Here is an 18,662-nt window from a genome sequence, read left to right as displayed (position 1 = left end):
AAGCATATTTGTACAAGTATAATGTTAAATACACTGAATTATCAACAGTAATAATAATAAATGCTAACAACTTAATCCACACCTATGATAATTGGTGTGCTGTATAATTCATGTTAACAATTTGTATTGTGGTATATAAATATATCATTAATCTTTTCTTCTTCTTGTATTATTATAGGATTTATTCTGAACTTATCTTTATTCTGTATATGTGCAGGTTAAGGGCATCTTGTTTAAGCTATCCTAATTCCTCTGTCATTTTCTAGGAGATAATACCTATTCGCCTGTTCTACTCATGAGAGATTTGATATAATGTTGCATGTTGTACAAGAATGTCAACAGCAGTGTCCTTTGATAGAAGTTCAGGTGGTATCTCGAGGTTACAACCGCTCATATACATGAATGAGAATGACCAGTTATGTAAGTAGTACTAATTGCTCTGGGTGAATACAATATTTCTTGTTATTTTGCTGGGCCTATCCTATCGATCTTAAGTTAATTCAATTTGACCTGAGTATACCACAGAATGTTTAGGAAAGAGAACATTTTGGCACTGTGACCACAGGATATCTTATTGCTGAGTTTGTTGTTTCTGCTTAAACATATATTGACTGCCCTTTAGTTGAACTCTTGTGCTTTAAGTTTTAAAAAGGCTCCATTAGACAGAAATGGCATTTTCCACAACTAGATGGACTCATGACAAAGAAGGATAGTGAAGGGACATAGTTGTATAAGAAAGCTATCAAGTCAAGGATAATCCTCTCCTGGATGTCAGACTTTTGCTGTTGCTGAGAAACTTCACGACTTCAATCTAATTATAGCCAGCTGTAGACTCAGGAAAGAGAATCACCAATGTATGGTACCCCCACAGAAGGTGATCCTGCTCTTCTCCTGATGATCAATGTCAGATCAAAGGAAACAGAGACAACTGGGAATTGTCGTGGTGGTGTAGCATCACTGACTGTGTGTGGCAGTCTGTATAGGACTCCCAGTCTTATGTTAGCCTGAGTAATCCTCCTTCACAACTATCTTGTTATCACCTAACCAAAATGTCCTCTACATCATAAACACAGTATTGTAACTACTCTCAGGGACTTCTAGGGTTGCAGAATGACAAGTTGCACATGGCACTTCATCCAACAACTCTGCTTGACACCAGGTTCCTCTCTGATATATATATGTCTGTCTCTGCAATGTACCTTCCAGCTTGGAAACGCTCACCACTGCAACGTGGTCTATTTAGCTCTATCATTTTGTGTCTGTTGTCTTACCTGCCAGTGAGATAGTTCCTCTTGGCTAATGTCATCTGCCAACTTCACCTCCAGTCTCTGTTTAATGTTTTCAGGTGGCCTCAACCAAATTTGAGGCTGAAGGGGTTCTGGCTACAATCACAGTTTTCCATGAATGAGGTGAAGATCACTCCACTGACATTCAAAGGTACAGTGAAGAAGGATACAGACCATTTTCTGAAGTGTTTCAGGCAGGTAACTGCTTGGAATGACTGAACCATGAACAGGCTGTGCAATGCCTGGTTCCGAGTTTGGTAGAAAGAATTGCTTGCAGTTGTGATCTTCGTAAAACACTTTTGACACTACTTGTATGGTTGATAGTTCAATGTTTGAGTGGATCTCACTTTGCTGAGATGATTGATGTACTATAAAAATCCTGAAATGGTGGCAACCTGCTGGATAACAGTACTGCAGGAATATGATTTATTCATACATTATTTTCTGGACCCATAGCATGGAAAGTCAAAAAATCTTGTCTGTTCACTGAATGTCCTGATCTTGGACAATGTGTGGCCATTGAGACCATTTCTGTCATAGTGACAACAGACATGCAGTAAAAGATTCCACTAGTAGATGGATGCTATAATTAACACATCAGGAGTTCCATGAAGAGCAATTCAAGGACTCAGATATAGTGTGGGTGCTTCTTGTTGTGATGCAAGGTAAAGCAGGACAGCTAATATGAGGAACACAGTATAGATGAACATAGCCTATGACACTTGTACAGTTGAGGCCTATGTAGAGCATTAGATATCTTGTTTTAGAGCACTTGAAGTGATTCACATGGGTCTAGGAGCTAACTTTTACATCAAGCCATTCTCTGGCTTGGATAAAGAATTGGGTTTGGTGCAGATGCACAATTCACCTTATCACCCATAGTCTGATAGTTTGTGGAATAAGTGATACAGACTGTCAAGTGTATGCTTCCTAAGTTTATTAAACCTGATCAAATTAACCGAGACAAACACTTAATTATATCATGATGGTGACTATGCAAATGAACAGATTAATGGGTTGTTCACTAGATATGCTCATGTTCAACTGAGAAGTTTTGCTCCCCGTAGACATAAAGTTTAGTTCTTCACCTAGAGTGGGCATCCCACAATGTGCATGCACACAAGAATATGTGGACTGGTTAAGATCTGCTCTAGATGGTGTTCACAAGTTTGCATGTCAACAGAGAGGAAAGACTGCCATATAACAGAAGAGGTGCATTGATAAGACAGTGAGGAAGTGAATATACAAAAGTGGAGACTTGACATGGTTTTGGTACATGCCAGCAATGTGGAAACCTCTTGACTCTAGCTGAACAGGACCTTATCTTGTGCTCTGATGAGGCAGTCCATTGACACAAGAGTTACAGCAATCAAAGGGCACCTGAAGACATGTAGTTCACTTCGATCAGCTGCATCCATACCTAAATGATGAACCTTTGGTGAACTGGCTTGATGAAGAAAAAAAAAGAGACTGTCTAATCAAATGAGGTTGAAATTACATTTTATCCCACTATGGCCCTTATGATCAGGAAGAATGAGATGAAAGTACTTATCAGGCTGTTCAAAATGACTTAGATAAGGTATTGTCGGGTTCAGAGGTGAGAAAAAGCTCCAATATGCTCAATATGACTGGGATTAAAAATGATCCGCAAATTGTAGGACATTCAAAGACTCTAAGATCACTGGCTGACAGGAAGTGGTGATCCTTATTTTCAAGCTATCAAATGATATTCACCGTACAATGTATGCACTTAATTGCATAATTTCCATTTGATTATCAAACAACTAAGACAGCTGGAGCTAGTAGATGTAATGCTTAGTTTATCAACAGTTTGCTTGACTGAAGATGATAGCGAGGAATTCCAAAACTTAGTTAAAAGTGTGTTACGACTATTGCTTTCCAACTGACCTTTGTGAGGCAAACACTTTAACAAAAGTCACTCACCTGATATAGCTGAGAGCTCTAGGGAGGAATACTGCATGATCCTCACTAGATCTATCCAAATACACAATCAGTGAGGAAGTTGTTTTCCTGCAGTGTATATTAAAATATACTGAAGTAAAAGCACAAGTATTTATCCCGAATCGCTAGAATTTTAGTTGGAAAGCATTTGTTTAGTTGAATTCAGTTGGTGAATGTTGACTTTGTGATACCAGAAAGGAAACATATATTGGGTTTGATGTCTCATAGATGGCAGCACATGACAAAACTAAGACGATCGTGTAGTAGCTTCAAAAAGTAACCAAGAAGGTTATCAAAATAATTTATGGAGCAGCTGGAGGCAATTTGTTGTAAACTATTAGTGTATGCGATGAGGAGTTATGGTGATATGGGTATATGACAATATACATATATATATACACACACATACACGCGTGTGTGTATATGTGATCCTATATGCACGTATGAACATTACATGGTTATTCATGAGTGCTTGATAATGTAAATGTATAAATTACACAAATAACAATTAAGCAACATATGAATAGAACCAAAGGATACGAGGATACCTTGTGATACGAGGTTATGACTTGTAAGGTATTATTTGAGGATTCGGGGAACCTGTCTTTTTCATTAATACTTGATAGCGAATGCTTAAATTCTGACATTGAAATATTCATCTGGAAGTGAATTTTCATGGGAGGATAAGAGCAATTATGTCTGTGAGAAAATATAGTTTGGCCTTGTTTTTATGGCAAGAATTGTGCTAAATATTTCAACTAGATTGAATTGAAATGTTTATGAGAAGGTGAAATTATTAGCAGTTTATGAAATTCACAGGCAGTAGTTTAGAAATCAACAAATATAAACTTGGGGTAGCAAATGTTTGATGGAATATATTTAATCATACAGATACAAATATTTAGCATAGCACACAATTTTTAAACACTTTCTGAACATTGTTTAAGCTAAAGGTAAAGTATAAAATGCATGAAAATGTAGATTGTAAGTGTACTAAAAAATAGAATACATATCCCTATTGCCTGTAAACTTCTCAGACTGCAGGATTCACTGGGTCTCTGCTTGATAAAAAACGTAATAGCCATTTGGACCCCTGTTGTCATTCAGGCTACAACAGCCAACACACTTACCCTTTGACCCAGGTCTATTACCTCCACAATTGTTTGGTTGTTACACAAACAGCACCCAGTTCCAGTAGGAAATGAATGAAATCAAGACTGCAGAACTGGAGTCTCCACACACATAAACTGACTTGGTTTAGTATTCACCAATCTTTACTTCTAACCATTATAATTCATCAACACTTACACCATTTACAAATTTCTCTCAGATACAAGTTTATTACTAGTTAGATGCAGTTTCAATACTTAAGTGTTATTACTCCTCCATCACAGAGCAATTATAGCATGAACACTCGTGAACGTATATAAATATTGATTACTGCCCCTAAAGGTAGTTACTAGAGGGAAATATAGGATAGTTTCCGAGAAAAAAAAGATAATGTACACAAGGTAGTGCACAAAATGAACAATCTTTATTTATTCACAACGTTCTTGTACTTGCTGCTATTAAACATAGAATGGCGCTTTCACTGGATCTTCCCTCAGACTATTTACTCTTCAAGATTGTGTACCAGACTGTTACTGCTGAGAACTTCTACCAGACTGCTTAAATTCAACTTTCAGTACTTCACAACAAATACTATATATACCCAGAATGACTAGGTTACCAACTTGACTGATCGTTCTCCTTCGAGCATAAAGGAGGCTGTAACCTATGGATACCATCTGAACTACTACAGTTGTTGACAGTCTTGCACAATATGCAGTATTACAGAAATACTTCCCATGGGAAGAACAGATATTATCTCAGGGACAAAGGCAGCTAAAATAAAATGAACTTAATGACTTACTCAACCATGTGTTATGTGAAATCTGCACATATACATGATAAATGCTATCACAATGCAAAAAGATAGATATTAATGATATATTTATACACCATAATTTCATAATTATAATGCCATATAAAATATTACTTACACAAATCAAGATTTATGATTACAGTATACATGTACTTGCAGGTTCTACAATTAATTGTATTATGGTTAAAATATATTTAAAATTCAAATTAGATAACATCTTATAACTAGTAAAAAATAAAATACCAGCATTAACTATTTTCATATGTTCCCTTAAAATACTTTTATTCTTTACTGTGCTTGCTATTATGAATAATACATATGTATGATCAATAATGAACTTGATTTATATAGTACAACTAACGCAAATGTTGCTGATTTCATTTCTGGCTGATGTTTAATAAGTTTTGTAGATTGGTTGCAACTGTATAAATAATATATATATATATATATATATATATATATACATATTAAAAAAAGTTTAATTCTTCTATCTTTTAATCTTCTTTAATTCTTTGAGTGGGAGGTTTGAATAAATTGAAATGCATAAATTCCATTAAAGAAATTAGCACATTCTGTTGAAACATTTAAGGTAAAAGTTAATAAAACAAAGCCACCTTCGTGGCTCAGCAGTAAGTCTGAAGGATTATAATGTTAAAAATCAGGTTTCAATAGTCAAGGTGGGCACAACACAGATGTAGCTTTGTGTTTAACAACAAACAAATCAACAAAAAGATTTTATTTCGAATACTTCAAAAATTGTTATTGTTTTTTTGTACTTCCATAAGTCAAGAGAAATAAATGATATATTGCTGAAACAAATTAACATATTCATATTGGAAAACCTCTTAGAATTTTGGAAATACTAACTTTATGAGATAGAAATGTTAGCATTTTTCTACACTGAAAATGTATTTCCGATAGATACTTACCATCTCTCACAAAATAGATTTTCTAGACCAACACTGCTCTCTATCGGTGCGGATTTTCAACGTACGCCACTAGTCTTCCACCTCCCACTTCTGTATATACACATGGAAATGATCATGTAGCAGCTCTTCACCAATAGGAGTGCAACACCACTCCGATCATAAACAGTACCCTCTTCACACCTGCACTCGTTAATCACGTTGAGATTGGTCAGAAGACCTACACTATATGTCATCGGAAGTGGGAAGACTGGGTGGGAAAATATGAGAAGAGGTAAAGTATCTATCAGAAATACGTTTTCATTGCAGGAAAATGCTAACTTTCAATACGGTATCTTACCTTCTCTCACAAAATAGCTAGAATCCCATACCGAACTGGTGGAGGGTCGATAAAAAAAAAGATTCCCCTTTAGGAAGCACCCAAAGAGAGATCAGGAGGTGTGAAATCTAAAGAGAAAACATCACATCTCAGCGGAAGACTGCTCCACATCTGATCCAGGTATACTCTTCTGTCTTTTATGACAGTGTCACGGACATAAAAGGCAGATTAAATATGAAGGAATCCCAGAATATGTATGATCAATGAATGGGATTCTTGAGTGTTTAGTAGCTAGAGCGAGACAGACCACAGTGGTAGTTCGACCTCATCCAGCACCAGGCGGTATCTGAAATGGTACATCAGTTCCGCAGTAGGTCACCTACTTCTTCGCCTCGAAATGGGAATTGATCAGGAAGACGAGCTTCCTTATTAATCATCACATGAATGAGTGGAATAATTCAATAATTTGATTTCTATGAACTTAAAGAGTTATGTAACTTTTTTCCTACATTCGTTCATACAACATGTTCTTTGATAGATATGTGCTTGGCCATTTAACAAAAAAGTAGTCATTATTTCATAATTATTACAAATATTAAAATTAGTATTTTGTATAATATTTACTTGTCGCTTGCGTTTGTGTATTGCTAGTTTGTAATTAAGCACAAAGCTACACAATGGACTATCTGTGCTCTGCCTACCACTGGTATCGAAACCCGGATTCTAGCGTTGAAAGTCCGCAGACATACCGCTGTGCCACTGGGGGGCGGTAGTTATTAAATAGTATTGAATTGTACTTGACGTATTTACGAAGTTCAGTTCTGAGAGCCTCTCTATAAAATTTGCCTCGGGCTCCCACATTTTTAATCTGGCCTTGAAAAAGGTATCGTGACATATATTATGCAATTATTGTATTAACTCGTTCATACTGATTATTTTGTATATAATATACGTAGTAGATTAGTAACGAAAATATACTGAAACACACACTAAACCAAACCAACGTAAGAGGTATTCTTTAAAAAAAATGAAAACACCTACCCTATCAAGGATGGTTTCTCAATGTAGTTGTTACAGTAATGATTTTTTTTTATTTAGGTATATTCTCGTAATATGCTTGTACATTTCCGTGCAGTTTCTAGACGTAGTTATGAAATTCTCGTTGACCAGATGCCTCAAGGTCGTAAACATGTTTTGATACTTTTACACAGGTAGACGCTACATCTGCAACCTTTGTTTTTGAGTCTCATGCTTTATGTGAGGAAGTCTTAGAATATATATATATATATATATTTAAAACGGGCAACACAGAAAACCTATACAACTCGTTTGGCTTAAGATTGTGCATGGACCATCGATGAACATTAAAATTGAATTTATTAAAATATGGCACAGCCACAAAAAAGACTCTACACGTTTCGGGGGCGCTCTAAGATACCATCATCAGGTGAAAAAAGAATTAACAACAAGTTATTGACTTATATACTTCATATAATTCCGTTAACCCTCAGCGCTATCTCGACCTCTAACACAATTACACTAATCATCCCCGAAAAATTTATCACACCGATTTTTACTATTTTATTCCTCCTACATCTGGACCAAAATCTTTAATCAAAATGATATTCGTGTTTTCTTTTTTAAATTTTTTTTCCGATTCCCTAATATTTAATTCCCACATAAATTCAGTTTGATTTCTCAATTTCACATTTCTTCAGTTTATAACATGAGATGTCCTTTCCACATGTTCTGCTAAAACCGATTTATTAACTTTACATTTATCTCCCTTATTTTTATGTTCCTTAATTCTAAACTTCAGATTTATATACGTTTGGGCTATATAAACTAGTCCAAAGAAACAAATATTTTTGTAAATACCACATTTGTTAACTTGTTCTATTTTATCTCTTACTTCCGTCACGGTGAGATAATTATTGAACTTATAACCCTGAGAGAAAATTTGTATAATCTTTATATTTTGTATTATATTATCTACTCTTGTTCACATACCTTGAAATTATGACAAACCCTTATGTCATCAACTTCACTATTTCCTTATAACCTCGTTAACAATGTCATTTTTTAATTATTGATATCAATTATCTCAAAATCTCAGCTTCTACTCCCAGTTACATGTTTTAAGAAAGTTAAATCCGATCTTATGTCAAATTCAAAAGTACAGATTTTCAGTGGTCTAAATACAAACGTGAAAAAGGCAGATAATGTTTGTAGCCACGGGAGATACGATCAGTTGTATAATAGCGAAACGGCAAACGAAAACTTCTTTAAAAATAATTGTTTATTTGTTTTAGTACAAAGCCACATTGGGCTATCTGCTGTGTCCACCTGGGGGGGGGCAGTGGTTTTGATAATTGTGGTGGGCAGAGCACAGATAGATTGTGCTTAACTACAAACAAACAAACAAGTCCCACCAGTGAACTGTTTTTGTTTGTTTGTTTTTTAAACTGACTTTGAGAGAAACCCACTATTCAATTTGACTGTTATATCCAGCAAATGTAATAGATCCACTTTTTCAATGTATAGCGCAAGCCGAATATCAGGACTAATAATGTCCTTCAGATTTCATTAATGGGTCGTTGTCTTTCAGCCACATCAAAAACGTGTCATCCACGTATCTTAACCATATCAAAGGGTTAACACTAGAAGTATTTAATGGATTCATTTCAAATTGAAACATGACGTCACACATATTTGTTTGTAGTTAATTACAAAAGCGACACATTGTGCTACCTGTGCTGTGCCCACCACAGGTATCAAAACCCGATTTTTTAGCATTATAAGCCGTCAGATTTACCGCTGGGCCACTGAGGAGCAGCAGGGGGAGGGGGAATAGTGAGACACCATAGCTAAACCTTTAATCTGTCTAAATAATTAATTCCCCTAACATAAAATATCAAATTAATCTAGTTTATTTGTATATTCCAAATTTTTCTCTTTGATTTTATTATAAATATCAAGTGAAATTTTTTACCGTGTCTACTGCTACGTATGAGTTATCAAACATTAGTACATCAAGCTACATACCATCACTACTAATGTTTGGGAGGGAACTTAAAGTGCCACTTGACCTTCTGGAGGATAGTCACTCAGCAGATTATTACATTGTATACGCAGAGAAACTAAGGAATACATTTGACGTCATAACTGATTTTACCAGGGAAAGACCTACATCAACTAGTGAAAAAATGAGAAGTCGAGACCACTTCTAGAGAACCCACCCAGAATAGAGCCATCATTGGATTCACCTACTAGAGAGAACTCCTTCAGCGACAGAATGTCATGTGATGATAAAGGATAAGAGGTTGTCCCATATGCATACCATAAACGCAGGAGAAGAAAACTGCCATAAAAGACTTGACAAAAGGATAGTTTAGTGTTATGTTTTATTTGTATATTAAGGTTGTTCAAGGACTTATAATTCAGGAAAGGAAGGGGACAGTGTTGTAAACTATATTTTTAATATTGTAATTTAGACATTTATTTGCTAGAGGACACATGATGCAATATCTAGAAATTTCATGAAAATTAAGAATCTAGAAATTTCGTGTAGTATGTAGAAATAAGAATACAATAGAAGATCGAGATTCAGTGATTTAACGAGTGGTTCAGTTAGCAATCTAAATAGTGAGTTAATTCATGTGTTTGTTACTGGTTGAATAGCGAGTAAATTCTTACAAGAGGGTGACTTAAGTTTTATTTATGAGTTGGGCGTACCATTAGTTTAGGAATTTCTGCTCAAACGTTTGTTTGTGAAGCTAGGTTTACAAGTGAACATAGTCTTTTAGCAAACGTTATTGAAGAAATGAATTAATATGTTATCGTTACGTGGACTAGACTTGGCATTATTTTTATCAAATAGTCCAAAAGAACCCGCCAAACGATAGAAAACGTTACAACAATATTTTTGATATATTAATAAAGGACCATAATATCTTTCGTAACAGTTAGATAAAAGCCACCAGTGGCACAGCGGACTTACAACGATAGAATCCGGGTTTCGATACCCGTGGTGGGCAGAGCACAGATAGCCCATTGTGTAGCTTTGTGCTTAATTACAAACAACAAACAGACAAGATGAGACTGAAAAGGATGCACTTTTGTATCGAAAGTAGTTTCTCCAATATCAAGACTTTTGACAGTTTGTTCTATCTATATGTATATATATCGTGGTTTTTCACTAATGTTTTGATACAGATTTATTATACATATATACCTAACTGACACCAGTTACGACATGAAGCTAGATTATTTTGGAGAGCATAGTCAGAAAACAAAGTACTTTTGTTATTAGTAGTGGGTTAATAATAATAATATAATAACTTATTGGTTTCCAATAGAGACAAATATCTTGAACATATTTAATCAAATGATTGTAGATATGTTTGGAACTATTAATAAAATGTATGGAAAGCATTTGGTGGGGGGGGGACCTTTCCCACCCGAGGCTTATGAGCTCGACGCTACTGATTGATATACTAATATAATATTTCATAAAAAAAAATAAGTGTACATTGTAAGATTTATGTAAAAAAAATATTTTTTATCAAGTCATAACACAGGATTTGGGTAACAATACTGGATATTTTGTTTTTAAATCTGGAGAGTAAATTACATTTTCGATTATTATATTATTCACCTGCACGCTTTAGGTTTCATTATGTTGCTCTAACACGTGATTCTTAAGCTTTTCTTATCTCTCTACACCAGGTGGCTCAAGGGTAGGTGTGAGGGCTTATAACGCAAAAAGCTGGATTTCGATGGCCATGATGGACAGACCACAAGATAGCTCATTGTGTAGCTTTGTGCTTAAAAAAGGCAAACAAACTTACCACTTCTAGCAGTAGTAAATTTGTAGTAATGGGCTTTAATATTATATATATCTTTCCTTGTTTTTCTGTTTCATCATAGGCAACTAACTTCCCACAATAATAGCTTTAAAACTGAGATGTTGAGGACTTAAGTACCCTAATTTGCTCTTAATGTTTTTATTTTTGTTCCATATGTCAGGCAATATAGATTAATTCTGGTAATCAAAAGGGCCTGAGAGTGGCCTAGTGTTTAGACTTAAGCATATCGAACTAGGGATATAAGGATCTCAGGTTCGAGGCGTTGTGTTATTAAACATGATCCGCATTTTCAACAGTTGTTAGTGATTTATAAAAGTGACAGCCAACCCTACTATTTGGTTAGGTATAGCCACATCATGCAGCAGGTGCTGCTTTCTTCTGATCCGCAATTCAAAATTAGGGACAACTATGTCTAAATCATAGGAGACTCTCACATGACCGTTTAGCCAATTGTGTGCATAAGATATCATTGTTTGGCCACTGCGGAAAATCGAACTCCGAGTGTTAGCATTGTAATTCCGTAATCTTGCTACTGACCCACCGAGGGAAGGGGATGTATTCTTTCTTTGAGTACGGCCTAGATAAGTGAAAGAAAAAAGAAAAAAAGATTTAATATTAGATTGTTTGTTTGTTTGAAGTTAAGCACAAAGCTACACAATGGGCTATCTGTGCTCAGCCCACCACGGGTATCGAAACCCGCAGACATACCGCTGTGCCACTGGGGAGCATTTTAATATTAGAAGTACAGCAAAATCAATGAGACACTACAACTGTGGTGAATAATAAATTCTATATTCAAAGACTTGATACAAATTAAGAAGCAAAATGCCTAGCTAATTAAATTACTATTAAATTAGAAATTTTTAAATTAAACTTTCACAACGGAGGTTTTTGTTGACCAAAAGCAGATGATTAAAAATTTTTGTATTAATAGTTTAACCAAATTAAATTGTTATGTAGTATTCGGTAATATTTGTAAATCTGTCTTTTCAATTAGGGCACTATGACTAAGTCCGAATATTCTGCCAAATTGGATAAATACTATTGTAAGCTGTGTGCATACGTTTCAGTACCACGATGGGACAGCGGTAAATCTACGGACGTACAATGCTAAAATCCGGGGTTCGATTCCTTGCGGTAGACACAACAGATAGCCCAATGTGGCTTTGCTCTAAAACAACCAAATTAGGTATACATTTCAGTATGTTACAACGAACTCGTTAAATTATTCACACTTTGAGGTCTTCCCACACGACCCCTTGTAATAATTAAGATACTGAAACATACAATAAGCCTCCAAAATTATTTGGAGTCCAGTACTAAGATTTTGAAGTACCTTGCTTGCAAAATTCACATTTATCGAGTTTTCAGCATCCATAATAACGTATTAATAAAATAGTTTGTTTTCACGGTAAAATCCATTTTCTCGTTTAAAACGACAACGAAATGTTCAATCAAATTAAGAGCACTTCATTTTTAATTCCTTTATTTATGATATCACTGCCCGTTGGTAGCGACTTGAACGAAAATGGAACAGGTCTGTACCATAACTTAAACCTTGAAGAAATCGGTTCTTGAGTTTCTTCGTTACATGCAAATGTTGTAATGTAATAGTAAGAGCCTCAGCTTGCATACGAAAGTTGCTAATAATTTTCCATTTCATGTAAAGCAAGTGCACTTCATCTAAACTTAGATGCAGCAAGTACAGTATCAGGTTACAGGCAGGAATAGTTTTGTCAGTGAAAGTGTCAACGGACGTAGATGTAATTAATCTAGTGTTATTATGAGCAGGGCATTTCCTTAGAGCCAAAAGTGTTTTCGGTCGTGGTTTGTTTTCTTTTCATTTGATTAAACAAACAGACTAAAAAAAGCACAACACGCATATAAATTAAGGTTTATCATTCTACCCACACATTAGCTGTACAATAAAAGTTTTCGATTCGTTAGTTTGGATCATGTGATATTCTGCTACACCAACCACGAATAAGCTCCGATCGGGGAATTTTCCACGGTTACACAAGGGGCGAAAGCTTCTATGATCACAAGTTGTAAGTTTACGCAACTGGATAAACACGACGTAGTAAGTTAATTTTAGATGATTTGGGATGAGGGAAACAAGTTAGTGTCTAACCTTAAGACTAGAGCAATGCCTCAGAAAAAGGTTAAACATTTAAGTAAACTCCGTCTTAACCCAGATGTTTTCGGTTTGACAGCTTTTTATCCAGCCATTAACTTGAAAGCTGAACTGGGTGACATTATTGAAATTGATCGTACTCTATTTTCCCATTGGGCAATTTACGCTGGTGACGATAATGTCATTCATGTCTGTGGGATGAACAACGAAGATTTTCCAACAGAAACTGGTGTAATTAAGTTAGAAAAATTAATAGATGTTGCAGGATTTAGCCGCGTTAGAGTTAATAACAAAGAGGTTCCAGCTAAAGAGCGTAACCTTACACCCCTTACCCCTAATCAGGTGGTAGCCAGAGCAAGAGCTTTCGTGGGTAAGGTTGTGGAGTATAACCTTCTAACGAGCAACTGTGAACACTATGTGACAGAATGGAAGTATGGAAAAGGTTGGAGTGATCAGGTTGGTTGTCTTTTTTTGAGAATTTATTAAATACATTAATCTATATTTAGTTTGGTGATGTAGGTGACTACTAAATATCATATAGATTTTTGTTTTAAATTTAATGCTTTGTTTGCGATACCAATCATCACCTTGCATAGTAAATGAATAAATAACTTCTAATTCATATCAGTTTTATCTTATATTAGCATCTTGATTCCTGATAACTAGTTCATTAGCTGTAAATTTCGTGTGATTTTTAATTTAAGTTTAATATCTATTCGACATTGACTCTTGAAGCAGGGTTTAATTGATTTTTTTTCCATATCTTAATCTACGATTTTACCATACAAATGTAATAAAACAAATGTTGAACAATAAATGTAAATTTAATGAAAAACGTTTTTGGCATATACAGCTTACAATAAACGCATTTAATCATAAAATTAATGCATTAGAACCTTGTACTTATAGCTATCAATACGTTGTCGCTAAAATTTGTTATGTATATTTATAAAATTTATTTGTGCAGCCTAGTACAAGTTTATGATATATATATATATACTTATGAAAATATCTAATTTATGTTATTACAGAAACATATTTGTGTTATCTCTTTACAGGCATCTGTGGCTCTAAGTGTTAATAAAACTCTTAAGAAAGACTGCCAAATAGGACATAACCTCCTACTCAACAGCTTAAACAGTGTGCTTAATTCTCCGGTATCTCCTACAAACCTTTCAAGGACACCATCTTCTGAAAAAACTTCCCCAAGTTTCAGTTGTTGATCAAGACAAAAAAAAATTATATAATCGGTTTATTTTCATGTTCCATTCAAATGTGCGTGATAATCATTAACATTCATTTTATTTCTTCCACCTGCTTAAAATCGCCCCATTTTCTAAACTAACATTTTATCATTAACTATTGCTTGCTTTATCAGTTAGATATATATGGTTTCGTATACTTCCGTATTTCATATAATTGTTGTGTGCTAACTTGACAGAAAGAGCATTCATTCTTTCAATTTTTTTTAAATGTTTGAGTTATTTCTAATTTAGCTGTCTTGAGGTTCATGTGTTTGTTTGATGCGCAATGCCCGTATTGTTTTATAAGGAAAAAATACTGACGAGTTTAGTATTATTAGAATATCGACTTCTAAGTGTTTATAAAGTATTTTTCCTTTTATATACACAAAAATTAATGAATAGTAGACTTTTAATCAGTGGAATCTTAGGCTAAAAGTTTGGATTCACGAGAAGCAGTATTTGCCTGAATTTATTGCCATAAATAAACCATTTTGATTAAATAAATTTCTCTGCGAAAGGGCGGTAAGTTATTAATTAGAAATGAGCACTAAAATACATTCACACTGATATTCTAGTTGTAAGAAAAGTTAGCAAAGCAGACAGTACGAAAGAGTGAAATCTAATTTGGAAAGAATGAATATAGAAAATGTTAATATGTATATATAATATTGATCCGTTGTACACCAAGATATTTAATTAGCTGAAAATACTGACTGTGTATGAAGTATTGTTGGTACAAAGAAAATCTTACACACTGCCAGTTGGACAAACAAATCTTACTTTTGTAAAATCTCTACAGAATGTTTCTCGGATGTATTAAAAATCAGTATTTCTGTAAAGCTTTATTTATTACTATCGTTGGAGTGGATATTACTCGACATGAATACAAAATATCGGTAAGGTAAATTTCGAAGAAGATACCTTGCTGTGATAGGATGGTAATATTAAATATAATTTTATTTATAATACCCATTAAAACACTATGTGCCAATTTTGTGTGTAGTTAAAATTATGAACAGTGTATTTAAAAATCTTTTGTATGTGTTTTGCTTGTCTGGCGTACATTACAGACTGAGTACTTTATAAACACCATTGGTCAAAACTGTGCTTTTTTGCGTTATCTATCTATATCATTGGTTAATGGTTACTTTTGCTCATTACATTGTTTTTTAAAGCACTGCATATTATTGGTGCGTTTAATTATATACGCAAGTTACAACATAACTGTAATTTTGCTACGTGATTTCAGATATTGAGTATTTCACTTTTAAAAGTTGCAAACATGTTTAGAGTATTATACCATTTCAGGAGTTTGATTGTTTTACGATGTTGATTAAAGCATAATATTTTCGTGTATAAAGCCTTAATATATACACAAGTAAATAGTGATTTCGATGATTTTAAAATTAGAACTTAATGTGCAACTAGTATTATATTAATCAACAAAAATTGGCGAATTATTTTATTTAGTGTAATAACCACAGCAGTCATCTAACTCGTATTCTGCAAATAATACTATATTAGTAATATGATAAGCATTTCCAAAATTACCTTTTACTGACACTAGAGCAATTTTTATGTGAAAGTTTTGTTTTGTGTTTGGCTAGATTAATGCAGTATTTTACAGTTAAAAATGTCATTTGCGCACTTGGTATCCACTTGGATTTGGACTTAAACTTTGTAATGCTGTGTGGACAGAAAATATTTATATGACTTAGTTCTAAAGAAGTAGTTCTTGAGAGTGTTAAGTTTTATTTACTATGAAGAAAAGTCTACGTTAATGTTCATGTGTAAAGTGGTTGACTGAAGAAATATATTTATAAAAGTTTATGATTAATCAAATAAAGCTTTGATGCTCAAACTCTGTGATAAAGTCATAGTAGTAGTAGTGTTTCGAATGTTCAAACAATTTTGTTTAGTATATTTCTGTAAGTACTTGATATCACGTATTAAAGTTATTACTTCCTCTTTCCTGTTGTGTTCAAAGTAGTCCGTAGTTTATATGCTTTGCAACCTCCTTGAAACTGTTAATAGAAACAAATTGAAAATAAATATTTAATTTGTTTGAAATTGTAATATACATCGAAGGTTATATTACACTGCACTATCAAGCTTTCAACTGTCTCTGATTCCTCTCTTTTTCGATGTTTATAATTGGGGCATTAAAAAAAAAAGATTCCATTGGAATGTGGCCTTGCTTAGGAAGGAATGAAACATCTGGATTAATGGATAATATCTGCGCAACGTAGAGGAGGTTTTAAAAGATACCACTTTCTGGGTCAGTGTTGTTGCCAAAAATACGAGACATTCGAATGAAATGCAGCGTTCTTATCTTTAGCTGATGTATATTCGAGAAAAATAACAATATGATCCCAAATGCTCCAACAGGGTAAATCATGTAAAATATGTTAATTTTATTAGTAATTAAAGCTCTAACGTACTTAAATCATATAAATATGTGAAAAATTAAATTATTTTGATTTTTTAGTATTAGAATTTCAAATTGGTCTGAAACCGAGCTAAATGATACTTTAAATTTAATAGTTAACTTGTACTTTGGATTTAGTAGTTAAATTAAAGCCGATATATAGTCAGTTTATGATATTTGCCAACAAAATCGATACACACATTTTTCTATTTTTAACACACACAACAATAATATTTACGAGGGCTATCTATGCTAGCCGTCCCTAATTTAGCAGTGTAAGACTAGAGGGAAGGCAGCTAGTCATCACTGCCCACCGCCAACTCTTGGGCTACTCTTTTACCAACGAATAGTGCAATTGACCGTCACATTATAACGTCTTTACGGCTGAAAGGGCGAGTATGTTTGGTGGGACGGGGATTCGAATCCTCGACCCGCAGATTGCGAATCGAGCGCCCTAACCACCTGGCCATGCCGGGCCATTGTGACATATTGCTCTACTATATATATACATACATAAAGACTAAATTAAAAGCCTAAATTAAAAACAGTAATCAAAATCTAAACCGTAAGTTGTAATAAATTACACAACGTATTTTGTTTTCCTCAGGCAAAGTACTTCATTTCAAAACACTGAACGTTGCAATCATTAATAAATGTACGTGTTCGTTAAATCTGAGAGATGTCAGTCCTGACTTAACAGTAGAAAAACACCAATAAGTAGTGTTTTGAACGTTCTCCAATCCGTTTCTAACGAAGTGTACTTAAGTTGTCAATTCATAATTCATACGAGTTATCATAAACTTCTGATTAATTAATTATCCAAGATTTTCAAACTACCACTTCAGGGCTTTGCTGCCCTGTGATATGGTTGATTTAATAATTTCAAATCTGTGTGTGACATGACAATCCAACCCTTAGTTGACTGTTGATAACTTGTGATTTTAAGGAATTATTTCACTCCTTTACCGATTTCAGCTAAAAAAAAATAGAGAAAAAACACAAACCATTCACTTCACACAACTAGCCTTAAGCTAGTTAAGTTTGCCTGTTTCGTTGAATCTGTAAAAGTGATGTGTGTTCTTGTTGGTGATGGGTTTAAAAAGCATAACTATCAGTTTAAACTAACACACACTAGTACGGAATATTTTCTTTGGGAACATTCATTTCATGTTATTTATTTGACGTCGCTTGACGTACCTTGCATTTTAAACTGTATGTTTGTAATGATGAAAAACAACTCGTCCTTGAAGTACAAGCACAAGTAAAAAAATAAATCATCTTTGCGCCTGCGCAAGTTTCGATGTGTTATTGTTACTTCTACATATGGATCTATGTTTTTTTCTTTGGAATATAAATAAATAAAATTTTATAAAGTTTAAACAGTTATGTTTATTTTAATATCTAAGAGACAGAGAGACGAAAAACAACCTTTGATGATGATTAACAACGTTTCAGACGGCAAGGCCTAAAACAAAAATGCGTAGCAAGTAAAAAATGGACAAGTTTTAATTTTTTTCAATTGAAAACAATTTTCATTTTTCATATTTCTCATACTAATAATTTCTAGCTCC

General features: G+C 34.1%; 1 protein-coding gene across 1 annotated transcript; it reads left to right on the top strand.

Moving 5' to 3' along the window:
- The first annotated feature begins 13,303 nt into the window (after positions 1–13,303).
- On the top strand, positions 13,304–16,636 carry LOC106466196 (HRAS-like suppressor 3). The gene is made up of 2 exons (XM_013926439.2): positions 13,304–13,875; positions 14,478–16,636. The coding sequence occupies exons 1-2, from the start codon at positions 13,381–13,383 to the stop codon at positions 14,640–14,642; spliced, it is 660 nt and encodes a 219-aa protein (XP_013781893.1). The 5' UTR covers positions 13,304–13,380; the 3' UTR covers positions 14,643–16,636.
- The last annotated feature ends 2,026 nt before the right edge of the window (positions 16,637–18,662 follow it).

This window comes from Limulus polyphemus, unplaced genomic scaffold, assembly GCF_000517525.1.
Source record: "Limulus polyphemus unplaced genomic scaffold, Limulus_polyphemus-2.1.2 Scaffold2184, whole genome shotgun sequence".
In the NCBI taxonomy this organism is placed as follows: Eukaryota; Metazoa; Arthropoda; class Merostomata; order Xiphosura; family Limulidae; genus Limulus; species Limulus polyphemus.
The sequence above is the reverse complement of the archived record's forward strand: the minus strand, read 5'-3'. Positions and strand labels throughout refer to the sequence as shown.

Excerpts from the sequence above, each read along its gene's own strand:
- LOC106466196 (XM_013926439.2), top strand. The coding sequence starts at position 13,381 with ATGATTTGGGATGAGGGAAACAAGTTAGTGTCTAACCTTAAGACTAGA. Across the intron at positions 13,876-14,477 it reads GAAAAGGTTGGAGTGATCAG|GCATCTGTGGCTCTAAGTGT; the intron begins GTTGGTTGTCTT and ends ATCTCTTTACAG.